This window comes from Euprymna scolopes, chromosome 40 (assembly GCF_053919585.1).
Source record: "Euprymna scolopes isolate OS-2025 chromosome 40, ASM5391958v1, whole genome shotgun sequence".
Taxonomy (NCBI): domain Eukaryota; kingdom Metazoa; phylum Mollusca; class Cephalopoda; order Sepiida; family Sepiolidae; genus Euprymna; species Euprymna scolopes.
In genome coordinates this window covers 50,820,541-50,845,477 of record NC_136521.1, presented here as the reverse complement: position 1 = coordinate 50,845,477, position 24,937 = coordinate 50,820,541, and the positions used below count along the sequence as shown (strand labels likewise).

Here is a 24,937-nt window from a genome sequence, read left to right as displayed (position 1 = left end):
AAAAAAACGAAGCCTTGAGAACGCGCAGTTGGAAAATAGTAAAGTGTGAAAAAAAAAAAACAGGTGCGCGTTTTTGATTGACGTGACGGCGATAGCTATTCAGCAGTTAGCATTTTGTGCGGGACAGTTTTTAATGAGGTCAATAAATCGGTTTGTTTGTTTTTAAAAACCCGCTCCCTGTTTATTAGGGGGAGCGTCTCGTCTTGAAATGAAAGCTACCGTCTGATATGACGAAGTGGACATTGACCAAACGTTACTTAGCTCCCTAGAGACCACTGACTTTCGACCAGTAATTAGTCGAGTTTCGCTTTTTGTTTATACCAAAAACCGAATGTAACGCGTGCCGATGCGGGAAATGTGGGATAATTAACGTTTTAAAGTCAATAAAATTAAATAGACAGGCGAGCTCCATGGTTAAGTGTGAGATATTACAATTTATAGATGATATAAAAAGTTTTAAGAAGTTGTGAAGCGAGCAAGCACTTCTCTGAAAGAAGCCTTTTGTGGACATCGAGGAAAAGCGTACGTACATACATACATACATACATTTTCGCTTTTATATTTATAGACTAGTGAGGGGTACCCGACGTTGCCCGGGTGTTTGGAAGTGTGTGTGGTTTTGGGTAAATAAAAAGAAAAATCGTTGGTTGTTAAAAATAAAAAAAACAAAAACGAAGCCTTGACACGCAGTTGGAAAATAGTAAAGTATGAAAAGAAACAAAAAAAACAGGTGCCCGTTTTTGACGAGTTATTGACGTGAACTTTGAGTGCGGGACAGTGTTTTATTTAACGCGAGTCTGTTTTTTTATACGAAAAAGCTTAATGCACATGCGGCGATGGTACGCGATAGCTATTCAGCAGTTAACATTTTCTGCGGGACAGTTTTTAATGAGGTCAGTAAACCGGTTTGTTTGTTTTTAACTAACTTTGGAAAAAAACAGCTCCCTGTTTATTCTCGTCTCGAAATTAAAGCAACCGTCTGATATGACGAAGCCGACATTGACCAAACGTTACATAGCTTTGTAGAGACCACTGGCCGTGGGCCAGTATTCCGAATAGTTTCGTTTTTTTTTTTTTTTTTTTTTTATATATACCAAAAAACGAATGCAACACGTGCAGATCCGAAAATGTCGAATAATTAACGTTTCAAAATCGGGCAAATTAAATAGAGAGGTGACCACCGTTGTTAAGTCATAGATTTTATCATTTAGATGTGATATAAAAAGTTTTAAAAATGAGTGACGGCCTCCAGAATCCGCCGGAAAAAAGCCTTTTGAAGACATACGCAAAAGGCGAACACACATACATTTTTGCTTTTATATATATATAGAAGATAATTTTACATAAATGTTAAACAGTGAACTGTTTTTCTTTCTTTCCAGTGATCAGAAATACTTGGATCTACATCAAGGCTCATCGGAGCAGACTATGTTTAGTTGGAAGATAAATGTCAAGTAAGGAGTTTTATTGGTGCTTGTCCAGAATAACCCCCTATATTAAAAAAACAACAAAAATGAAAAAAAAATCTTTGGTATATGTACCAATGACTGGATGAAAAAATATTAAAAAATAATTGCATACTAAAAACACTATCAATAATTCCCCCCACTCTTTATCTGTGCCTAAACCTAAATGTAGATTCCATGATCAAAACTTTTTTCCTAGAACTGCACGCCTGTGGAATTGTCTTCCGTTTTCCAGCTGTCTCTAATATGGTTGTCTTCAAGTCCAACATAAACAAGTTTCTGGCGAGCCGTTACACTTGAGTTAACAAATTTACCGAACTTCCATTACTATCGATTACTATAGTGTCTTTTTGACTACTGTGCACTCTTTAACCCTTATCCTTGAGTGGCCTATCGGCCTTGATAAGTGGTGACGTCTATGTAAAAATAAAAAAATTGGCCAAGTAGTTTTATTTTTAAATAAGTAAATCAAACTTTATAGCTCCCCAAGGGGTGGACATAAGTTTCAAGAAAAAAAGGGTAACTTGCAAGATTTTTGGCTTTTTTCTTCTTTAATTGAATTTAATTTAATTCTAAAATTGAAATATTGAATTTCAAGTGAAAATAATATCTACTGAATTTTCATGTCACAGTAATGAAACTATCCAAAAATTACGCAAAATGATGAGGTAGAAAATTAATTATTAATGGAAAAAGTTTTTGAACACAACTAGCGAAAATTAAGTTTTGTTAAATTTTCCAAAGATTTGCAGTTTTAAGAAAACATTTACCATCCTTTCTGTTTCAACTAGAACTCCATTTTTTTTTTTTATTTATTTTATTTTTTAATTTTTTTTCCAAGCTCAATGTCAGCTAATTGTCTCCGAAAACTATTTTAATAATTAATTTTCTACATCATCGTTTTTCGTAATTTTTGGATGTGTTCATTACTCTGACATGACAGTTCAGTAGATACGATTGGTTTGACTTGAAATTCAATATTTCAATTTTTCGGTTTTCATCAAAATAAGAACAAAGAGCTGATTTCTATTCTCCTGCCTACAAATTCCCATTAATTGCTTAAAAATTGTTCCCCAAAAATAAAACTACTTGATTAATTTACGTGTGATGCACTGCGAACATCAAAGCTATAATGCTGTGATGTGATTATTGATTAAAAGTTTGTGACGGTTGTGTGGACGAAATGAATGCTGAAAATTTCTGTAAATTCTTTGTCTCTTTTGTCACATGCATTTCATCATTCTCATAACATTTCTCTCCATGCAATGCATGTCCTCAACCCTCAATTCCCGGGTTTTACTTCTATACATCATGTTGCATCCCCTCATAAAATTCTTCGTCATTCAACTGGCAATCTATCCATCTCATCAACCTTTATCCTTGAGTGGCTTTTATGTTTGATCAGTGGTGTCTCAATATAAAATAAAATCTAAAACTAAAAACTTCGTTCATTTTGAAATGAATACGTGTAGGTTTATCTTGTGTAACTAATAGGAAAAGAAAGATTTTGCTTTAATTCCTATTTGTATTCCTTTTTTATGTTCTATTCGTCTGTCACACCTTAAATTTAAGACTTTCCTGTAACAATTAAGCTTGAAATAGATTTTTCCATTGGTCTGTAACGTTTAACTGTAAAATAGAATTTTTGTTGGTCTGTAACGTTTAACTGTAAAATAGAATTTTTGTTGGTCTGTAACGTTTAACTGTAAAATAGAATTTTTGTTGGTCTGTAACGTTTAACTGTAAAATAGAATTTTTGTTGGTCTGTAACAATCAAACTTTCTCATCTTGAGTGCTATTTTCACAACGTTTCGGTCAGTGTAACCTCTGGCCTTCTTCAGGTATATCTGATGGAACTGTGGAATCTGCACAGAATTTCAAACAAAACTCTTTATTTACCTCACGGGGGTAGCATGCTCTCGTGCCATCAGCCATGACTAGATAGAGGTCCTAACTAATTCAAAGTTATATTTTGCGGTTGTCCACACTGAGAATTGAACCTTCAACCCTCAGAAGAATATTCCCGAGTTTGACAGAAACATTCCAGAGTTCAACAAGATACACCTGAGGGTCAGAGGTCACATCACATCGACTGAAACGTGAAAATGGCACTAGAGATGAGAACCGTTATCTGAAGGATCCAAATAATATGAAAAACCCTCATCTAAAAAATTCAGAATCTTATACTCCTGGTTTTACGTGGATGTTCCAAATAGGCTTGTCATTCTTTTTTTCAACATTTCTATTGAATTTTCTGTATCGTTCTGATGTATATTTTGTATGGAATTAAAAAATATTATTTCATGCTTCATTGTCAGAAATGAAATCATACCGCAGCAGTGTAAACACAGAGTAACAGGAGCCTTGATTGAAGTCACGTTGATGAAGAAAGAAGTCTTAAAATGGGGGGCACTTGAAGTTCCGCTACAAAAAAGTAAGTTCCTTGTTGCTTATTCTTTTTTGTTTCTTTGGTACGTGTACAGTTTAGTCAAGACATTAAAAAATGAAAATGTAAAAAGTTTAAATTGTATGCATCCGTTATGGGACGAAGTTCTCTGAAAAAAAAATTTCACTTAATTTCATCAAGTAGTTTTTTTTTTTTTTTTTTTTTTACAGCGAAAAACAATTTATGATACCGAGCAAAATGTTCGATTTTTAGGAAGAAAAGCTAGTATTAGAGAGGGGAGGGGTGCTAGCGCTTTAACTGGAGTTATCTCCCTTTGCCATTGGTCCTGGATATGACCTTAAACTATATCCGATGGTGAGGCCCCAGCTTGTGGGCTCTGGAGAGTGTGGAGCCACCCTTTAATTGCGATAGCTCCCAGCTCCACTCTGACCCGGAGTGGTAGTACCTGTTAGGGTCCCAACTATGGGTTAAATAGAAACTGACTTGCAAAAAACAAATATATTCTATTAAAAAAATTTTCTTCAAAATCACCGGATTCGGCATTAAATAACCTGAAAAGGGTTGATATGCCGTAAAACAAAAACAACCAACCAACCAACCAACCAACCAACCAACCAACCAACCAACCAACCAACCAACCAACCCTTTGCCATTTCTAAAATTCAAACAATTCTTTTTTTTTATCCAAGATGGCCGCCTTCAACGCGCTCTCATAAAAACGTTTTTTTCCGCTGTAAAAAAAAAACTACTTGATGAAATTAAGTGAATTTTTTTTTTTTTTTTTTAGAACTTCGTTCTATAACGGATACATACAATTTAAACTTTTTTCGATATTTTCATTTTTTAATGTCTTGACTAAACTGTACAAGTACTGTTTCTTTTTCTTTCTGTCTTTGCTTCTTTCAAGTTTTCTCTTTGCTCTTTCTTTCTCTTTTTTTCCTTTCTTTGTCCTGTTTCCTTTATCTTTCTTTTTTTTGTATTTTCAACCTCTTTCCCTCTTATTTCCCTCTTCTTGCGAAACCATGTGTTGAAAGGTCCTTTTTTATTTATTTTGTTTTAATTTTTGATAGATGTTTAGCAAGCAGATTTTTTTGTTCAAAACAAATTATCTTAAAGTAGTTTTTTTGTGGAAATTTTTCTTTTCAAAGAAAATTGTAAGAAAAGATTTTTAAAAACGATTTCATTTTTTTATTTTATTTTTATTTTTTTATTGTAATATAATTCTTTTCCGATTAATTTCTCATTTTGACCCAAAAAAAACTACTTCTTTGGGCGTCTGCAATTGTTTGTATAACAACAATAAATTCTTAATGCTGTTAGTCTCTATGCTTCCCATGTAACATGTAGATTTTTTCTTCTCTTCCAATATTTATCCAAATATTGTCTGCTCGTTGCTCGGCATTTCACATCAGATTACAAGCAAACCTGAGCAGTTGACGTCATATTACAGGCAAATACCATGCTAAAAAGTTACTGGTCCTCTACAAGGCAACCATTCGACCATGTATGGAGTATTGTTGTCACATTTGGGCTGGTGCACCTCCTACTAGTCTCTCCCTCCTGGACAGGGTTCAAGGGAGAGTCGCTAATCTTGTTATGAGAATAGGTCGCCTGTTCTTGTAAGTAAGTAAAAATGAGATAGATATATCTGGTTCAACATCTGCACAAGTCTCAGCTCATCTTATTCTTGCAGAAAATGAGCAACAAACATGTTAGATTTGGATGGAATTCAACACCAGAAATTAATATATTAAAAAAATTAGGTGCCTTTCCTGAATTTTTTTTTCTGTCATGTGATTGTTTCGGTACTTGTACAGTTTAATCAAAACATTAAAAAATGAAAATATCGAAAAAAGGTTATATTGTACGTATCCATTATGGAATGAAGTTCTCCGAAAAAAAATATTTCACTTAATTTCATCAAGTATTTTTTTTTTTTTTTTTTTTTTTTTTGTATAGCGAAAAAACAGTTTGATATCAAGCAAAAGGTTTGATTTTCAGAAAAAAAAACTAGTATTAAAGATGGGGAGGGAGTGTCGGCGCTTTGTATTGAGTTATCTCCCCGTGGCGTGTTCGAAAAATTCCAATATGTCTACCTTCAACACACTGTCATAAAAACATGTTTTTCCGCTGTAAAAAGAAAACTACTCTATCAAATTGAATGAAATTTTTTTTTTTTTTTTTTTGAGATCTTCAGTCCAAAATGGATACGTACAATTTTTTCAATATTTTCATTTTTTAATATCTTGATTAAACTGTACAAGTACCGTTGTTTCATCCAATGCCAGTAGGCGTAGGTGAAATGTAAACAAAACCAATTGCTTGAGTTCTCGGTCGGCCATTGCAGCAACCAACTCAGTTTCTGCCAGACCAGTTTCCTCTTCAACAAGGCCGATAGCCATTAGTCACGTGCTCTCGTGTAATGAATGAATGCGTGAATGTAGGATTGACATGAAATTCTTAAAGATGAACTAAAATGACCGAAAAATGGGCTGAAATGACTTAAATAAATAACTGGACTCCTTCAAAAGCAACTTGAATGATCTGGAGAATGACTTGAATGGCTTTGAGACTGACTGGTTGTAAAGTGGGTGATCATTTTACATTAAATTAATATAGAAAAGTGATCCCCCACTTTATATCATAAAGTTACAGACATAAGTAAAGCATGTAGTAAGAACAGATGGTATTTATTTGCTCCCCCACCGAGCAAATTAGGCACAAGGCCGATTTTTAATGTGAGGAGTGAAGGGAGGGGGAAGGGAAAAAGGGGACCAGCTCCCGAGAGATGGGAAATGGGAGCTGGTTAAAGGTCAGGCATGTGGGGTTGCCCCCACATCTGGTCTCTGCTAGTCATAGCTAGTCATAGCCTGCAGCATCTGCCGGAACAGATACTACACTTTGATCTTGGCCGAAAGGCGAAGAAAAGCTTAAAAAGCTAAGAACAGCATCTATTAACAACAGACTTTAACCAAAAAGGCCAAGCATAAAAGTGTTACGGACAGACCGACGGACCGACTTATAGAGTCGCTTGCACGCGACTAATAATGGGTTTCAGTGTTACACATGGACGTCCAACTCTCCTTTTTTTCATCTGGAGTCCAAAGCAGGAGCTTTCCAGCCGGTTAATCATGGCAACTAATATGACCGGCAAGTGCTAGACTTCTCTGTCTCACAATATTGGAAACAGGAGGTAGGGAACCATACAATGACTTGTTTGTTGGGCGACTTTTCTACTCGAAGCATTCCTGTATACTTACTATCGAGATGTTTTCGGTGTGATACGCTTTGCGTCCATGATTCTGAGCCGTACAGATGGATTGACTCTATGCAGGCATTGAAGACCTTGGTCTTGGTTTCTTTCTTTCTTTTTTTTTTTTTTTTTTTTTTTATTACATTTTCACCCCAAACAAGGCATATTGCCACTTTGGTGTAGGGGGCTACTATCAGGGGAAACATCTACTGGGGTACTATGTAGGGATTAGGGCAGCGAGATGTTGGTTCACGTTGCACTTGAACTTATGCATGTCAGTACAGTTGGGGAAGCAGTGACCTGGAATGGAATTCCAAAGTCTAGCAGTTCTGGCTAAGAAACTACCGGAGTAGAAAGATCTTTTACATCTAGGGATCTCTACAGTGTGGGGGTGGGATTTTGCAGCTTGTCGGGTCTGTCGAGGGTGTTCACGTCGTGGGGGCACAAGTGCTTGCAGTTCTTCAGAGCATTCACCATTATAATACTTGTAGAACAGGCAGAGGGATGCAACGTTTCGACGATGGGACAGAGGCTGAAGTTTAGATGCCAGTTTAGGGCCTATCAGATTTGTGACTCTCTTGATTGGAGATTTCCATACTTTCTCTTAAGAATTAGGTGCACCCTATGCTTGAGTGATCCTAATATTCATATCATGTTTGCTTTCGGAATAGCCTCTTAGATATTTGAAGTCGTAAACGGTCATCTCTGATCCATCTGATGAAAGCAATGATGCGTTTAAAGATTGTTTTTGTGGTACTCATGCACTTATTGATCCGTGCTGAAATAATTATGTTATTTTGAAAGCCATTCTTAACATGGGGACGGGAGGGTGTTGTCTACCTATTCTGTGGCCCTGTCGGTGGGGCATTAGAATACGCCGACTGCCCCCCTGCAGAGGGTAAAAGTCCCTCAATGGGGGTCCTTGATATGACCTTAAACTATATCCAGTGGTGAGGCCCCAGCTTGTGGGTTTTGGGGAGTGTGGAGCCACCCTTTAATTACCATTGCTCCCAGGTCCACTCTGACCCGGAGTGGTAGTACCTGTTAGGGTCCCAACTAGGTTAAATAGAAACCGACGTGAAAACAACAAATATATTCTATTAAAAAAATTTTTTCTTCAAAATCTTTGGATTCGGCATTAAATAACCCGTAAAGGGTTGATATGCCGTAAAACAAAAACAACCAACCAACCTATTCTGTACTTTCACCTAAAAGTTTAATAAAAACAGACATTGTAAAACTTTAATTCAACTTGAAAATACTATTTTAAAAATAGCACGGATCCATAAGTGCACTAGCACCGTTTTTTTTTTTTTTTGTGTGATTGTTAAAAAAAGTGTAACAATCGATTTTATTTATAAAACTAAATTTTCTTTTTTCGTTATTTTGTAGAGAGTTTGAGCGGTCCTCCTCAGCGTTCGTCTGATTGGCAGTCGACTACAAAGCAGAAGCCAGCCATCAGTCTTCCTAATGTTGAAATGGGAAGTTGTAGTGTTGGTTCGAATTCTGCAGTAAGTAGTGCCTCACTTCCTGTGAATACCAGCAGCGGTAATGGAGTCGCAGTTGATGATGTCCAGGATATGAACACCACCCCACCTGTCACCGTGACTGATAATCGGACAGCTGGGGGAGATGCATTTACCCTTGCAGGTTCTTGTAACAGACAGAACTCTTTAGTTGCAAGCCAGGTAATTATTGACAAAAATTTGAGTTTTGGATTCACTTTGTAAAACGTTTAGGCTGTAGGGGACTATTGGCCTAATCGATAATAATTATGAATGAATTTGTCAAACTAAAATACAATCTTAAAGGTTCTTCCTCTCGTCGTCTGCTGCCTCTATTTTATTGGCATGGATGGTGTCAGAACATTCCACCACGCATTGTGTAATGTTGGTCGGTCCCGTTGACCTAACTTCTGGGTATATTACACCTCCATTTTGACTTTGACGTTATTTCCGGGGCACCTGGATCTTACAGACTTTCCTTTGATATCTTCAAAAACTCAAACAGCCAACCATCCCCTCTGCAACCTGCAACTCCTTCCCCCTTCTGTAATCGTAATTATTCCGAATTTTCATAAACAATCTCTGTGATGGGTATGTTTACTGAGGCCACCATACTCTATTTATACGGGGAGAAAATTAATCATTCATGTATCCAAGGCAATATCTGAAACCTTAGAGAAATGACCTCCAGTCCATAGTAAAATGGGGACAAATGCATAGTAAGATTTTCTTTTAACTATAAGATCACAGTGTAGTATCTGTTCTGATGCTACACTTCACCTTTTCTGTCCTCAGTCAGTACCAGATGGGTGACCATTTGGGAGGGCGAGGCGCTGTATGTACTGCAAGGTAAAAATACCAGGTTGGGAAACTGGCGCAATCTATCCTTCTCCCAAGGGTAAATGGGCCTCTCTTAAGCCGTGATAGGCAACCCATCTAGTGGTGGAGTTACGATAAAAAATACCCTTGATAGCCGTGGCGAAGCATCAAGTATCTTCAGCCGTTAGAAAAAACTTGAAAGATTCCATGCCTACTAGCATTGGATGAAACATTTGATTTGATTTTTTCGAAACGTGTACTTGCATATTTAAATTTAAATTTTAAACAATATTTATATCACGGTGACGGCAATATTAAATAATATAGGATATTTATTTGCTATTTATTTTTATCCACTTTCAGAAACCCACTTGCAAGGTATCGCCGATGAATAAATTGAAGGACTTGGATCAAGTGGTGAGTCCAGGCTTCACGGGGCTCGATAATCTTGGCAACACCTGTTTCATGAATAGCGTTCTTCAATGCTTGGCAAATACACGAGAGTTCAGAGACTATTTCTTGGGTGAGTTATTTATTTCGACGTTTTTACTTTGTCCGCATTTTTTTTATATGTGGCATCACACTTCTTGAAGAACTGGCCATGTCCATTGGTTGGTTGCACGCAATTCATTCTTCTCTCTCATTACTCACAGCTGTGGCACTCTTCATGAATCCTCGCCATTGATTTCAGTTCTGCGCCATTCTGAGCAACTTGACCATCTTAATGTCTGCGATGTCCTTCATGTTATCTGACATTCTTAATTTTGGTCTTCCGCATCCTTTTTTGTCAGGTGTTGTACTAAAGAACAGATCTTTTGTTAGGCTGTCTGTTCTGGTCACATATCCCAAAAACTGCAATTTCCTGTCATTGATGTTATCTAGCAGTCTTCGGCATTGTCCAGTCTTCACCAGAACCCATTCGTTAGTACGTTTATCCACCCAGCTTACACAAAGAAGTTTACGGTAGCACCACAATTCAAAATCAGCAATTTTCCAATTGTCGACTTTTTTCAAGACCCAACATTCTGGTCCCTATGTTGCTATTGAAAATACCAAAGCTTGAAGGAGTCGCATTGATTCATTTTTACTTTGGTATTATCTTGTTGTTTTCCACGTAAGAAAAAATTTTTTTCGTGTGGTTGATGTGTACAGAAAGTTGTCGTGTCCAGGAAGGGACATGGCAAGTAGGTATGATAGATCCTTGGGGAGTGTCATCAAACGAAAAGTCGGTCACAAGTTGGGATGCAAAGTCCAAGAGAGGGTGGCAAACAAAGTCGGTCATGTCTGTATGCAAAGCCTGGGAGACATCAAAGGAGGGTCAAATTTTAGGACGCAAAATACCTGGTCAGCAAGTGACTACATTTTTGGAAACAATACAGATTGGAATGTCATCATTTAGGCCATATAAAAAAGAGATACAGAGAAGGAGAGACAGTCGATATAGCGACGCAAGAGGGTGCTAGCAACACCTTCTTCTGGCACAACACCACTATCAACCCTGTCACGCACGCTATTAGACTTGTCAATCTGTCATTTGAAAACAGAAAGGTTATATTTACAAATAAATGAAATATTTTTATAACCAGCTGTGTGTGTGTTTTTATTATCGTCAATGAGTATATAAATCAAAAAATGACAATTTTTTTTTTTTTTTTTTTTTTTTTTTTTGAAATTAAATAGACTTAAAAAACATTTAATTGGAATTCATTGAGACGAGTATTATCTATTAATTTTTATTTATTGCGGACACTTATCCTCATCTTTTCTCAACAAAAAAAAAGATGAGGATAATAGTTTCGCAATAAATAAAATTAATAAACTTTAAAAAACATTTGATGGTTCAGCCATCAGAGAAATATAACAGACTGTCTCTTGGATGTTCGACATCAAAGCATATGAATGTCTTATGTAAACCCTCCCCCCTCCCCATCGGCAAAGATGATTAGGAAGATGTGATGAACTTGCTGTAAGAGAAACCCAAATCATTTAACAAAACGTTAATTTAAAAAAGGTGCCTGAGAAAACGCTGTTTCCTGCGTCAATGGAGAGAGACCAACTCCCCTTGAGTCGTCCGTTCTCTTTGATGTTCAGCTAACGACTGGTTAGAATCTCCCCATGTCTACATCTCGTCACGTGTCTAAGATCCCAACCGCTGACATAACATAAATCTTATTTGTTTATTCAAACCAAAAATTATGTTTTCCTGTATTTTCTAAAATCACATTCTTTTTGTAGTTGTTTATTATTTCGGTTGTCAATCACGTTTTCCCAATCGAATTGTTTATTTTTCGAATCATAATAATTGATCCAGCCGTTGTTCAAATCAATTAATAAAATAATGATGTTTTGACCCTTGGCCCTGCCTGCTACAGTTAACACAGGTACTACGCTATGATCACAGCCAAAGGGTCACAATGTTACACTTGTTTTCAAAACTTTTTGAAGTTACTTTTCCAAAATTGGCATAAGATTGCTGAGAAATTGAAAACTTCATTACCTCCCTTGTTAACTCTCCAAATCAAATTGGTAGATTTTGAATCCAAATGGCTAGATTTTACAAATATCTTTTTTCATGAATAATTAATTTTCTACCTTATCGTTTTTCGTAATTTTTGGATATGTTACTATTTGAGACCTGGCAATTACATAGGTACCATTTATGTCACTTGAAATGCAATATTTTTTCGTTTTTATAATATAGAAGCACCTAAAAATCTGTATTTGACTACAAATCTAGAGATGATGTGTATTGAGAGACTGCAATCCCGGGTGTATAAACCTATGTTCCTTCTCACCATATATTGTATTAAAGATTTTTTTGTACTTTTTTAAATTTGGTTGAATTTGGAAAACCTTTAATAAAGACTTTTCTTTTCTTTTTTTTTTTTTTAGATAATGCATTTCAGAAAGAAATCAATGCTGAAAATCCTTTGGGCAGTGGGGGTCAGTTGGCCTCTGCATTCGCTGTTCTTCTCCGAATGCTCTGGACTGGAAAACACACTTCACATGCACCTTCTAAACTAAAGGTAAACCAAAAATGTCAAATCGTTTTATTTACTTTTTCTTGTCCAGAATTTTTCCTATATTAAAAAAAACATCTTATATATATATAGGCAAAATGTGTGTTAGAGTGTGTGTGTGTGTGCATTTTTTGTGTATGTACGGCAAAGGCCTTTGGAGGTGGGGGTGGGGGCGCTCGGGCTGGTTACTATTTTTTAGCACATTTATAATATCTATGATTTACGGAAGGGGTTGGTGTGTATCTTTTATTTGGGTGAATTTTACATGCTATTTTCGCAGTATTTCTTAGTCTCCGCGTGTTTATTTGGCTTTGTCGTATATAAGCGAAACTGAACCTGTACCAAAATGAGCCTTCCTCGCACTTGTGCTCAGAACATCCAGAAAGCAATGAGGTTTGATCAATGCGCCTAAAACCTGTCATGTCAGACAATTGCTATTCATTTAGACACTCCCTTTTTATGGGGAGCTGGTTTTCCCCAGCATCTTGGGGGAAACAAACAACATGCAGAAATTGGCTCGCAGCCAAAGTTAAGTGCGTTTCATCCCTTATGGCGTGATGTTTGACCTCATTAAATTCATTCACCTGTCGTTTAACTTTTTAATCGTTTAACTTTTTAATCGTTTAACTTTTTAATCGTTTAACTTTTTAATCGTTTAACTTTTTAATCGCTTAACTTTTTAATCGCTTAACTTTTTAATCGCTTAACTTTTTAATCGCTTAACTTTTTAATCGCTTAACTTTTTAATCGCTTAACTTTTTAATCGCTTAACTTTTTAATCGCTTAACTTTTTAATCGCTTAACTTTTTAATCGCTTAACTTTTTAATCGCTTAACTTTTTAATCGCTTAACTTTTTAATCGCTTAACTTTTTAATCGCTTAACTTTTTAATCGCTTAACTTTTTAATCGCTTAACTTTTTAATCGCTTAACTTTTTAATCGCTTAACTTTTTAATCGCTTAACTTTTTAATCGCTTAACTTTTTAATCGCTTAACTTTTTAATCGCTTAACTTTTTAATCGCTTAACTTTTTAATCGCTTAACTTTTTAATCGCTTAACTTTTTAATCGCTTAACTTTATCCATTCTCAGTTCTCTGCCCGCGTAGTTTGGCGGTAAATTATCAGCCTATTGACCTCAAGGGTTCGGATCCGAGCCCACCTGCGTTGCAGAACTTTTTTACACCTCCGCTAGTAAATAAATAAAACACTAAATGATGTAAATACCTCTGCTGAAATGAAAATATCGGGTTTTACAATCCACAGAGGTACGAAAAAGTGGTAAAAAAGTCAAATATCTAACAAATAAATGTTGGCAATGGCAAGATAAGTTACTCTTTTAAATAATCTTTTCCCGGAGATATTCAGTTCAAAACGGATACGTACAATATAACCTTTTTTTTTTTCCAATATTTTCATTTTTTAATGTCTTGATTAAACTATACAAGTTTTTTTTTTTTTTTTTTTTTTTTTTTTTTTATGTTAATCAACAAGTTTATTTACTTTTTGCATTTGGTTAATTGATATTGTTTTATTGTTAAAGTTTATTTACTTTTTTTATTTATTTTGTTTAGATTAATAAACCAGTTTTACTTGAATTTAAAATTTTTTACTTACATTAATAAACAAGTTGTAATTTCCACAGGTCCTGTTAGTTACGATTATTATTATGATTACTATTATTATTGTTATTTGTATCCTGTTTTTTTTTTTTCATAGTAATGCAAATCAGTTTAATAAGACCAAATCTTAATAATTGTTAGAAAAATTAACATGTCTTCATAGAGGGAAGGTAGAGAATAGTTAAGAGACCTGTCACAATCTTAAGAATGGTTTTCTAAATAGTAAAATTATGTACAAACTCATTCTTGACATGAGACAGACTTTGTGAACTATTCTGTTCCTAAACTGTTTTCTTATTTTGCGTACCATTCTTTTTAATCGTTTAAATTTCAAATAACATTGACGACGACCAAATGCAAATGAGATTAGTTTTAAAAGAAAAACAAGTCTTGTCTCACAATTTTCAATCAATTACAAGGAAAAATTTAGAGAAAAATATTTAGCAATATATGTAATATAGAAATGTATAGCCATTTAAACATTTTTTAAAAAGCATCTGAATCTTTAATTAACTGTTAAGAAATTTTAAAAGAAACGGAATTCGTACTTGTATTGGAATCAGAAATTTAGAACCAAATTGATAATTTATAGGAATAGGGAAAGATTTTGGAATTGTCTAAATATATATTTTTGAAATATATATATTTTTAAGTTGTTGGCTTCTGAAATAAATTTTATTTAAAAAATATACATTTTGAAGTATGTATTTTATCAATCTATACACCTATCTCTATATATCTATCTATCTCTCTCTGTATATATATATATATATATATATATATGTGTGTATATATATATATATATATATATTTATTTATTTATTTTTTTTACATGGGGGTCACCACTTATCCCTGAGTGGCCTTCGGGCCTTGATAAGGGTTATTGCGAATACAGTAATCAATGAGATAGTATTGTAGTAATCATTAGTATTGGTTTTGATAGAGTGTCTTACTTAAGGGGGCGGTTTGTCAGGAGTTTGTTTATGTTGAACTTGAAGACGTCCAAGTTGTAGTCAGGTGGGAAACAGGCAAGCGGCAGAGAGTTCCACTGGCGTGCAGTTCTAAGAAAGAAGCTTTGCTCATAGAATCTACGTTTGGATTTAGGCACAGATAAAGAGTGGGGAAAATTATTGACAGTAGTTTCAGCCAGACGGGTGTTTCTCGTGAAAGATTGGCGAGGGGGGACGAGGGATTGGAGCTCAGACGAGCACCTGCCATGGAAATTGCGATAAAACAAAGACAGGCTCGCAACGTCTCTTCTGTGGGAGAGAGGTTGCAGGGAAGAGAAAAGGGCACCCCCCACTAAACCACGAAGTCTATTTTGTACTCTGTCAAGGCAGGATAGGCTGTTTTTAGCAGCTCCTGCCCATATGTGGCAGCAGTACTCCATCCTTGGACGTACTTGGCTTTTATACAGATAGAGAATTGCATCAGTAGTGAGATATCTTCTGGAGCGGTAGAAGGATCCCACCATTTTCCCAGCGTCCCTGGCAACAGATTTGATGTACGTGTTCCATTTCAGATCAGGAGTAAAGGTCAAACCCAGAAGCTTGTCAAAACATGGAGCCTCTCCAAGACAAGAGCCATCCATTTCAATTGATGCCAGATGTGGATCAGAGCATTGATGATGTAAAGATAGAAGCTTGGTTTGGGATGCATTAAAAGTGACCAGCCACCTTTTCCCCCATTGTACCACGTGCTCAAGATCAGAGGAGAGAGAATTAGAGAGAACTTTGTCATTTACAGCCTTTGATGTGTTGCCATAGATGGTCGTGTCATCAGCATAGATGTCAACGAATGATTTAAGTATGTGCTTTGGGAGATCATTGATGTAGATCAGGAAGAGAGTTGGGCCCAGGATGGACCCCTGTGGGTATATATATAGTGGATAAATAAAAAAACTGTATTCCAAAATACATGATGTTGACCATCTTATAATTTATTCCTTTAATTCAGTTGACTTATACAATTCTTGACAGTATTTGTTTCATAGCGCAAAATCAATGACTTAATTATTATATTCATCAGTGAATATATTTTGCCCTTAACTCATCAGAAGAAATAGCAACTATCAATCCGTCAAAAGGAAATAAAGTGCGATTTGACATGATTAAAATCTCTCTCTCTCTCTCTATATATATATATATATATATATATATATATATATATATATACATACACACACACAGAGAAATCAAAAGAAAATAACAATATAAAGCTATGTAGTAATATCTATATATATATATATATCTATATATATATATATATATATATATATATGTATATATATAGATAGATTTTACCCTACACCCCAATTGATGTATATTCTTATTGAATACATCTCTCTCTCTGTGTCTCTCTCTCTCTCTCTCTCTCTCTATATATATATATATATATATATATATATATATATATATATATATATATATATCTATCGTAATTTTCTTTATTGATTTCTATATAAGCTCCAATACGATTTGAGATTTGAATTACCCTGACAAGTCTCCTCTTAAGGAATTGATCTTATTCTCTTCTTTTAATCCCCCATATATATATATATATATATATATATATATATAGTCATCCACATACAGTACTGTTTCGCTGTTTCACAGCTCATCAGTGCGGCTAGGCAGGCAACTACCTCAAGCCAGGATTGAAACATGACCGTTTGTACGGCAGTCAAGGCTCCTAACCATTACGCTATTGGCGGCTGCTTGAACGAGTAGTGAGTTTAACGATGTTTTGACATCGTCCGAAATACCTCCGCTCGATTTGTTTACACGAAGAGCGTCGCTTATATGCTAATGGTAATTCGTGTTTCACTTCTCAATATGCTCAACTCAAGGTGAGGAGCATTATAGTCATCCACATACAGTACTGTTTCGCTGTTTCACAGCTCATCAGTGCGGCTAGGCAGGCAGCTACCTCAAGCCAGGATTGAAACCCGACCGTTTGTACGGCAGTCAAAGCTCCTAACCATTAAATTATATATATATAATTTAAAAAAATTTACAGGTCAGAGAAACATTGATACAGTTGGTTATTTTAACCTTTTATAAAATTTAATAAATAAATATGCTCTCTCTTATATATATATATATATATAATTGAAGGTTAATATTTTCCAGAGTTGAAACGACCAATGAAGTTTTAACGAAGTTAATGCAAGAGTGCTCAATACCGAAGTAGGGCAAGATATACCTTTTATTTGTTTTTATATAAGCATTAATATGTATATGTCGCTAGACATTCCTGAACATGTTTTGGTTAGCCAGTTACAAGTAACTGGAGATCTCTTCAGGCGATATACAGGAGTTTACAACACAAAATTAATCAGATCATGTACATATATATAATTAGTGATGGGATGATTCCAAAATTTTTCCCAATATTATTGCTAATTCTGTTCTAGATACCATATTCCAGTACAATCTTTCTGATTGTTTTAAAATCATTAAATATTTAGCTTGTTTTTCTTCATCACCATAAAAACCCATGTGATAAAAAGTATATATTTTTGCAAACCTAAGAATACACTTATCAAGGTGATCTATGATTTTAAAAAAAAACCAATGCATATTTACCATTTTACTTTTAGTATGAGCAACGGAAAATGAAGTCTCAAACACACCAATAAGAGAATTGTTTTTGATATCCGAAAAAAGGCACATATTTTTCTGATTCCGATGCCTTAAGAAGTTGAGATTTTCTCAATTTCTGATTAATCATCTCAACATGAATATATGAATATGAATATAGATGACAAAAGTATATATTCCAAATTTCATTATGTTGGCCATCTTACAATTTATTGCTTTCATTCACTCGATAATTAAAATTCTTGACAGTATCTGTTTTGTAGCACAAAATCATTCACTTTTTATATCAATCAATGAATCTATTTTGCCCTTAACTCCTCAGAAGAAATAGCAACTACCAATCCACCAAAATGAATTAAAAAGTGTTTGGGTATGATTATAAAATCCGAAAATCGAAAAAATAGCTGCAATTACCTTATTGTTTGCTTACATTACACCATTTTGAACTTAGAAATAAAAGGAATAAATTAAAGGAATAAATTGTAAGATGGTCAACATCATGAAATTTGGAATATAGACTTTTGTCATTCATTATACGCTATACAATTACATTGAACTTCTTAAATAAGGATTTGTATATATAAAAAGGAAATATCAGTAAATAAAGACTATTTCCGCGGAAAAATATATATATGAGAATGTGTGTCTAGGACAACTCCCCACCATATATACTCAACAAATTTTTGATCTCCAGACTTGAAATTTGGTATATCGGGTATTCAGACATGTGGAAAACTTTTTAATCAGTTTTCATCTAGAAAAAAGGGATGCAGAGGGGTCAAAATGGTAAAGATTGTACTTGTAAGTCATAGGATTTTTATCTGATTGTCAACTGTTTCACAACTGCAGATGTGCAAATCATTTTCATAAGAGCTTCCTTATGTTAATAAGTAGGTTTGAAAACATTTTGTAAAGATCATATCAAGCTGGCCTAATGGTCATCTTACTTGACTCCCTGTCTTTAAGTTTTCATTTCGATCTCAGCTTGAGTATTTTTTTTTTATTTTTATTTTTTTTTTATCTACAAAAAGTGAACTGTTTAGAAAAAGAATAATATTCGCATGCACATGTTTCAGTTTCTTTCTGTTTTTTTTTTTTTTTTTTTTTTTTTTTTTTTTAAGGAATTTAATGTTATGTTTAATACCGTACAATGCTGGATATATCTGCTAGTGTATATATTTTTGTTTCAAAGTTATTAAAAATTGTTTTTAATAGAATGTTTTGTTTTGTTTCAGAATCTTGTTGCAATGAAAGCAAGTCAATTTACTGGATTTGCACAACACGATGCGCAGGAGTTCATGGCTTTCCTACTCGATATTTTGCACGAAGTGAGTACAAAGTTTACTTATTCATTCGTTGGATACGTAGGTGGAGGTGATGCGAGGCTATTGTTGGTCAAACAACATCACATGTTGAAACTTTTTGGTTATAGTCAGCTAATGGACTTTCTAACTTCCTGTGTAGTGCTACATTCTATCGGCTTTTCAAAATTTACTGACGGTCTCTCACCTCATCAGGAGATAAATAAAAAAAATTAAAAAACAAGAGCTTCTTCAAAGTTACTCCTATGTTAGACAAAAATCTGTATATATTCATAATCTTTTTAATCGATTAATAGGAATCTGTAGGCATTACAGGAAATATCTCTCCCTCGTTTCTTGATCATTTTGAAAATAGCAACACGAGACAATTGCTCCTCAGTTAGCCATAAAGTTTGATTTTTGTAGCGCTACTGGAAGCGGTGACAAGGCAAATCAGTTCCTTCACTTTAATTCTTCAGTATTTCTATTGTGAAGCTGTTAAGTCACAATGCACAAGTGAGAGAATTTTCGTAGCTTTTTTGTCTGGCGTTCGGCTTATATCTTCTGTCATTTTCCCCTGTGCACACACATCACAATTTGGGAGATCGTCTGAAGGTATTATTTTCATGCCTTCGACTACATGTGGTAATTTTTTAATATCAGCTGTATTGCAGTGTCCTAGAATTTTATGCCAGGTTTCCAAGTCGTGACAGGCAGTTTTTGAGGGAACCATACTTTTTATATAATATAGTCGGCCATTTTCTTTAATGTCAAATACAGTTCCATTGGGGTATGTCAATTTTGATGTATTTTGGCCAAATTGTATATTTGCGCCTTGTTTAATTGCAGCCTGCACAGAAAATATGTCTTGCTTAAATGTAGGTATGAACAGAGCATTTTTTTAGAATAGTTACAGATTTCGCCTTTATTATTTTTTAGGTACATTTTAGCATCGCCTCTTTCCCAGACTATATCATTTATTTGACTACTGTCGGCAAGTTCGACAAAATGACTTTGAGGATTAAAGTTTGAATCAAAATTAATAAAATCAGATTCCTTGGTGATAACATGCGCTGTAGCACCACAGTCTACAAGGAGATTTTTACCGTTTGTGGTATTGTCAAAGTTACATGTGAATAGAAATGTATGTTCTTCCTCAAAGTTCTCAACGTTTTTTACGAAGTCCATTTTAGAGCTTTTATATTGGCATTGGAAACTTTGTGGTTGGGTTGTCCACAATTATAGCAGATAATGTTTTTTTTTTTTTTCTTGGGAAAATTACTTTTGGAGAATACGTTGCGGTGAGGTACGTAATTTGATGGTGTCTGCTTTCGAGAAGCATTTTTGAACTTCATAATATTGCTGGAGTTATTATTGTCCACGAGCATACGATTAGTCTCTTCGTAACTGCGCAATGCCACTTTAAATTCACTGAAATTTATGGGTTTGTCTTTCTGAGTTATAACAGTTGTAAATGGTTTAAAATCGGCTGGAAGTCCCTTGAGGGTCATTGATATCAACAAGCTATCGCTTATTATTTCACCTGAGAGTTTTAAGGCATTGGCGGTTGTTTCTGCCCTTTATGACGTAGTCGGTAATCGTTTCATCCTCGTTACGTTTCAAAGAGGTTAATTCTGTATATAGGGATATTATTTTCGGATTCCCTTTTGATAAATAATGTTCTCGTAATATGTTCAATACTTTCGTCCCATCATCCAATGCGTCTCTTATAATCAGAGACAGACTTCTATCGTCTAAACATTGAATCAGTTCTGCAAAAACAGTCGCGTTTTTTTTCGAGAAATTCGGGGTCGTTTGGATTCTCTGTTATAGATTGTATGATTTTGTGTAGTTTTCGAATCCTTAGATATCCCAGAAATTTTACCTGCCACAATTCGAATTTAGATTCCGATCCGTCAAAGAAAAGACAGTGGCTGGGCGCATAACCTGTTAAGTTTTGAGACATTGTGTTGAACAAAGATGGCAGCGTAGTTCAGATCAGTAACCCAGATGGCGGCGAAGAATTAAATGCGGTCCGTGACGTAGCAAATGGCGAAATGATTGAATCCAAAATTTGACAATTTTTATAATAATTTTGCGACGTTTTCATTGGTTGTTTAACACAGCCGTTGGTTATAAAAATGATTGGCAAATAAATAAATTAAAAAAAAAAAAAAAAAAAAAAAAGTTGATGAATCTTATTTCGTTGAAGGTGGATGAATTTTGCTTAAAACAGGTTTTCTAAATTTTTTGCTAATAAAAACAATACATAAATACACGTTTACTCTCTAATGCAAATACTGAAGGGTGTATTTTTTTCTGGTGCCCATTTAGAATTGCACAATTAGAAAAGTGCAAATAAAGACTAATTGTGTAATTTTTATCTGTATAATTTTAATTTTTCATTGTATAATTTTAATTTTTCATTGTATAATTTTAATTTTTCATTGTATAATTTTCAATAATGCCCTTTTTCTTATATTTTATTTCAATAAAATGTTGTTGACTTGTGATGAGGGTATGAGATGAACTGTCACATTCCTGTGAGTAGAGAATAGATCTAATCCAAGCGGATCATATATTCCAGAGAGAACAGGGTCGTGTCAGGTAATATGTAGTATATATCTGATGGCATAAGGCTGTAGATGCTCAAGAGAATCAGAACACCTTGCCAACTCTGGCGAACACTGGATCAGTATTCCAAGTGGAGACGAATCATTACGTTGTAATGTCTAGTCAGCAAATGCCAATCATGAGGAATTTGGTAGCTCAATATATGCAACATATAAGGTTCCTTATTAACCCTGCAAACGTCAGCACATAAGTTTTGTCTTCTGTAAGATTTTGTTCATTGCTTACATTAAGAAAGGAAAAAACCATCAATAGTGATTATTATGTAACGATATTGGATGGGTATGAAAGAAGGAATCACTACAAAACTGGAAGTGCTCTTACATTAAGACCATGCACGATCACAAGTCTATCATAAAAACGGTAAAACTACATGAATTGCAATGAAATTGCTTCAGCACATCCTTTTCTCTAGATCCGGGATCTCCAAACTATGGCCCCCTGGCCAGATCAAGCACATCAAAATCTTTAATTTGGCCCATGGTGCTCTTATTGAAAACATAAAAATATTTGGGGAAAAATTTAAAAAAAAAAAAAAAAAAAAAAATGAAAATGTGTGAAAATAGTTTGGTTTTTCTTTTTTGTTCAGAAAATTATTAAAAAAAATGCTGTTTTGGAGAACCAGTTTCACTAAAAAGCAAAGCTAATTATCAAAACGGTATAAAACACGTCAAAGTCATTATTTTGACCTGCACAGCTCTAAAAAGTCAGCAATGTCTTCATTTGAATTACTGCCCTTGAAAATGAATGAACATAATTTAAGAAAGGTTTTCATAATTTTTCCTGTATTATTAAATAACTCTAATTATTACTGTTAATATTGACAAAACTATTCCATAAATATAGGACAATAAAATTATGAATAACACCAAACATTGCTTTATTATAAACTGATGAAAAAATAAAATAGTTTGCAAATTAAGTGCACTTACAAGTACTTCTATGGAATCTGATCAGACAAACTTTCTGTACTTTACCCCTCCCTCCAATGCCAAAAAAAAGAAAATACTTTTGACCAACCCACCTAGCAGCTAAATCTTACTCCCTCACTATAGAGGTCCCTGCAGTTGATATCAATAACTGGAAAAAGCAGATCACAATGTTAAGAGCTAATAAAATTGATAACAAACATGCTGTCAGGTTTTAGCCAATAGGAATCTAGGCAGGTAACTCTTAAAAAAAACGCACATCAAAATTTTTTTTATATATATATAAAATTTGGAAAAAATGCATTTCAAAATAGTGTTTTTTTTTATCCAAATTTTCTTGAAAAGAAAAGCATTTCAAAAAAAGCCTTTTTGCTTTTTATATAAATTTTCTTGAAAAAAAAAAAAAATTTCAAAAAAGCGTTTTCTTTGTTTGTTTTTTTTTTCTTACAAATTTTCTTGAAAGAAAATTAAAATTGTAAAACTTCATTTTTAATTTATTTACAAGAAAATAAAATTTCTTCATTAAACTTATGGTAACTTCATGTTACATTTTATTTATTGTATTTCCATGTTTTTTTTTTTTTTAATATTTTTAACCATTGTAATTTGTATTAGATGAATTAGATGAAAAATTCAAGAGAAACGCTTGCCCCTTTTCCGGTTATTTCTGCCAGCTGCCAAACAAGCCCGAGCCAACTTTGTGGGAATCACGGGTTATACAATGCATAAGTACCTTTAAACTTCCCTTTTCTATTCTATTCCCCTGATTGTGCAAAACTTCTTGCTGCACAACTCCCTCCCCCCCAATCTGACTTCTAATTAGAAGCCCCTTGTATCTTAGTAGCAATATGCCTTTGGTGCTAATTATTAGTTTGGGTCCTTGTTTACTCTACATACAGTATAAAACTAAAATTATTAATTTTAGTAACTATGAGCCTATATGATATAATCCCGTTGATGTACCGGTCCTTGTTATATCACTGAAGTTAAGCAACGTCGAGCCTGGTTAGTACCAGATGGGTGACCATTTAGGAATGTCAGGTACTGGATATAGAAAGATATCTGCAAGGACTGCAAAAGCCTAAAATTGTCATCTTCCCTACGTGAGACTGGGGACAACTTGTGAACTTGATATTCTCAAGAAACTTCCTCCTTTGGGGAAGGCGGTTTAATCCTAGGGTGAATGCTGCTGACTTTAAACTATGAACCGTTTTGAATGTGATTTAGATTTGATAAATGAAGAAAGCAGACGTTTGCATTTATTTATTGTTTACTATTTTGAATTAATTTTTAGAATTATTTTATTTTATTTTTTTTTTCCAGGATTTAAATCGTGTGCGAAACAAACCTTACACTCGAACGGTAGATTCTGACGGAAGGATTGATGAGGTAAGTCGATTTGAAAACTTGTCTTGATTTAAATAATTGCTTTTTTCATATATGTAGAGGGTGGAACGATAAATTGTCATCCTAGAGAAGACATGATTCCATTTCCGTTTGATGAAAACTGATTTTCTTTTTTGTTGCAGACTATTTACTAGTTGTCCAGTTTTGTACAAATCCCAAGAGCGATCGGAGCCTTTTATCATGTCTGAAAGTGATAGCATGTTCAGCGAGCGAGATTGGAGATGCGTCGCTGTATAACTCATGTTTTCTACTGATGCAAGTTATGACATCAGGACCATTGCCAGCACTCTCAAAATGCATCGCTGGATTGTCACAAATAACAGGGACGTGCCTAGGGTGATGAAAACAGTTTCTTGCTATGGTTATGGTCTTTAGTGTTTTTTATTTTGTTTTTTTTTCTCATCATGCCAACTCACATCTTCAAAGTCAGCTTGAAAGTCAACACCAAAGTGTACTTGGATGTGCTGAATATGTGTGAGTGCTGAGTGTGGTGATCCCTTGGTGCAATCAAGTGGCCGCTAGCAGACCCTGGGGGTGGCAGCAGGACTCTGCGCTGACCTTCAAGTCCAAAGAGACCCAGGCTTGGCTTCAGAAGGAGTGCTACGACTTTGTACCCTTCTCTCACTGTCCCCATCCTTCCCTGACCTGAACCCACTGAACAACTTCGTTTGGTCATACGTCAAGAACATCACCAACATGACCTCCCACAACCTCAAAGCCAACCTGATCGCCACCATCTGCCAAGTATTCACCGAGCTTCTGCTGGCGCTTGTGGAAAAGGCATGCTTCCAGTCTCGGACTCCTATCAAGGTGCTGATTGAGGCTGAAGGCGGCTACATTAAATAGATGTCAGCTCTACTATATAACTAAGTTACCTAAATTGAGTTTTTCAATAAGTTTTAAAATAAAGCTGTAGTGTTGTTTTCTTTAGGGCAACACTTCTATCGTTCCACCCTGTAGTAGTGTAATTTACTTTA

General features: G+C 34.7%; 1 protein-coding gene across 1 annotated transcript in view; it reads left to right on the top strand.

The window, feature by feature from the left end:
* Nucleotides 1–24,937, top strand: part of LOC145265559 (ubiquitin carboxyl-terminal hydrolase 19-like) — a 110,297-nt gene that overhangs the window by 46,741 nt on the left and 38,619 nt on the right. The window contains exons 7-13 of the mRNA XM_080121534.1: nt 1,383–1,454; nt 3,785–3,900; nt 8,519–8,814; nt 9,814–9,973; nt 12,343–12,476; nt 18,928–19,020; nt 23,877–23,942. Coding sequence (XP_079977660.1) covers nt 1,383–1,454; nt 3,785–3,900; nt 8,519–8,814; nt 9,814–9,973; nt 12,343–12,476; nt 18,928–19,020; nt 23,877–23,942 — 937 coding nt within the window. The remainder of the gene's footprint in view (nt 1–1,382; nt 1,455–3,784; nt 3,901–8,518; nt 8,815–9,813; nt 9,974–12,342; nt 12,477–18,927; nt 19,021–23,876; nt 23,943–24,937) is intronic.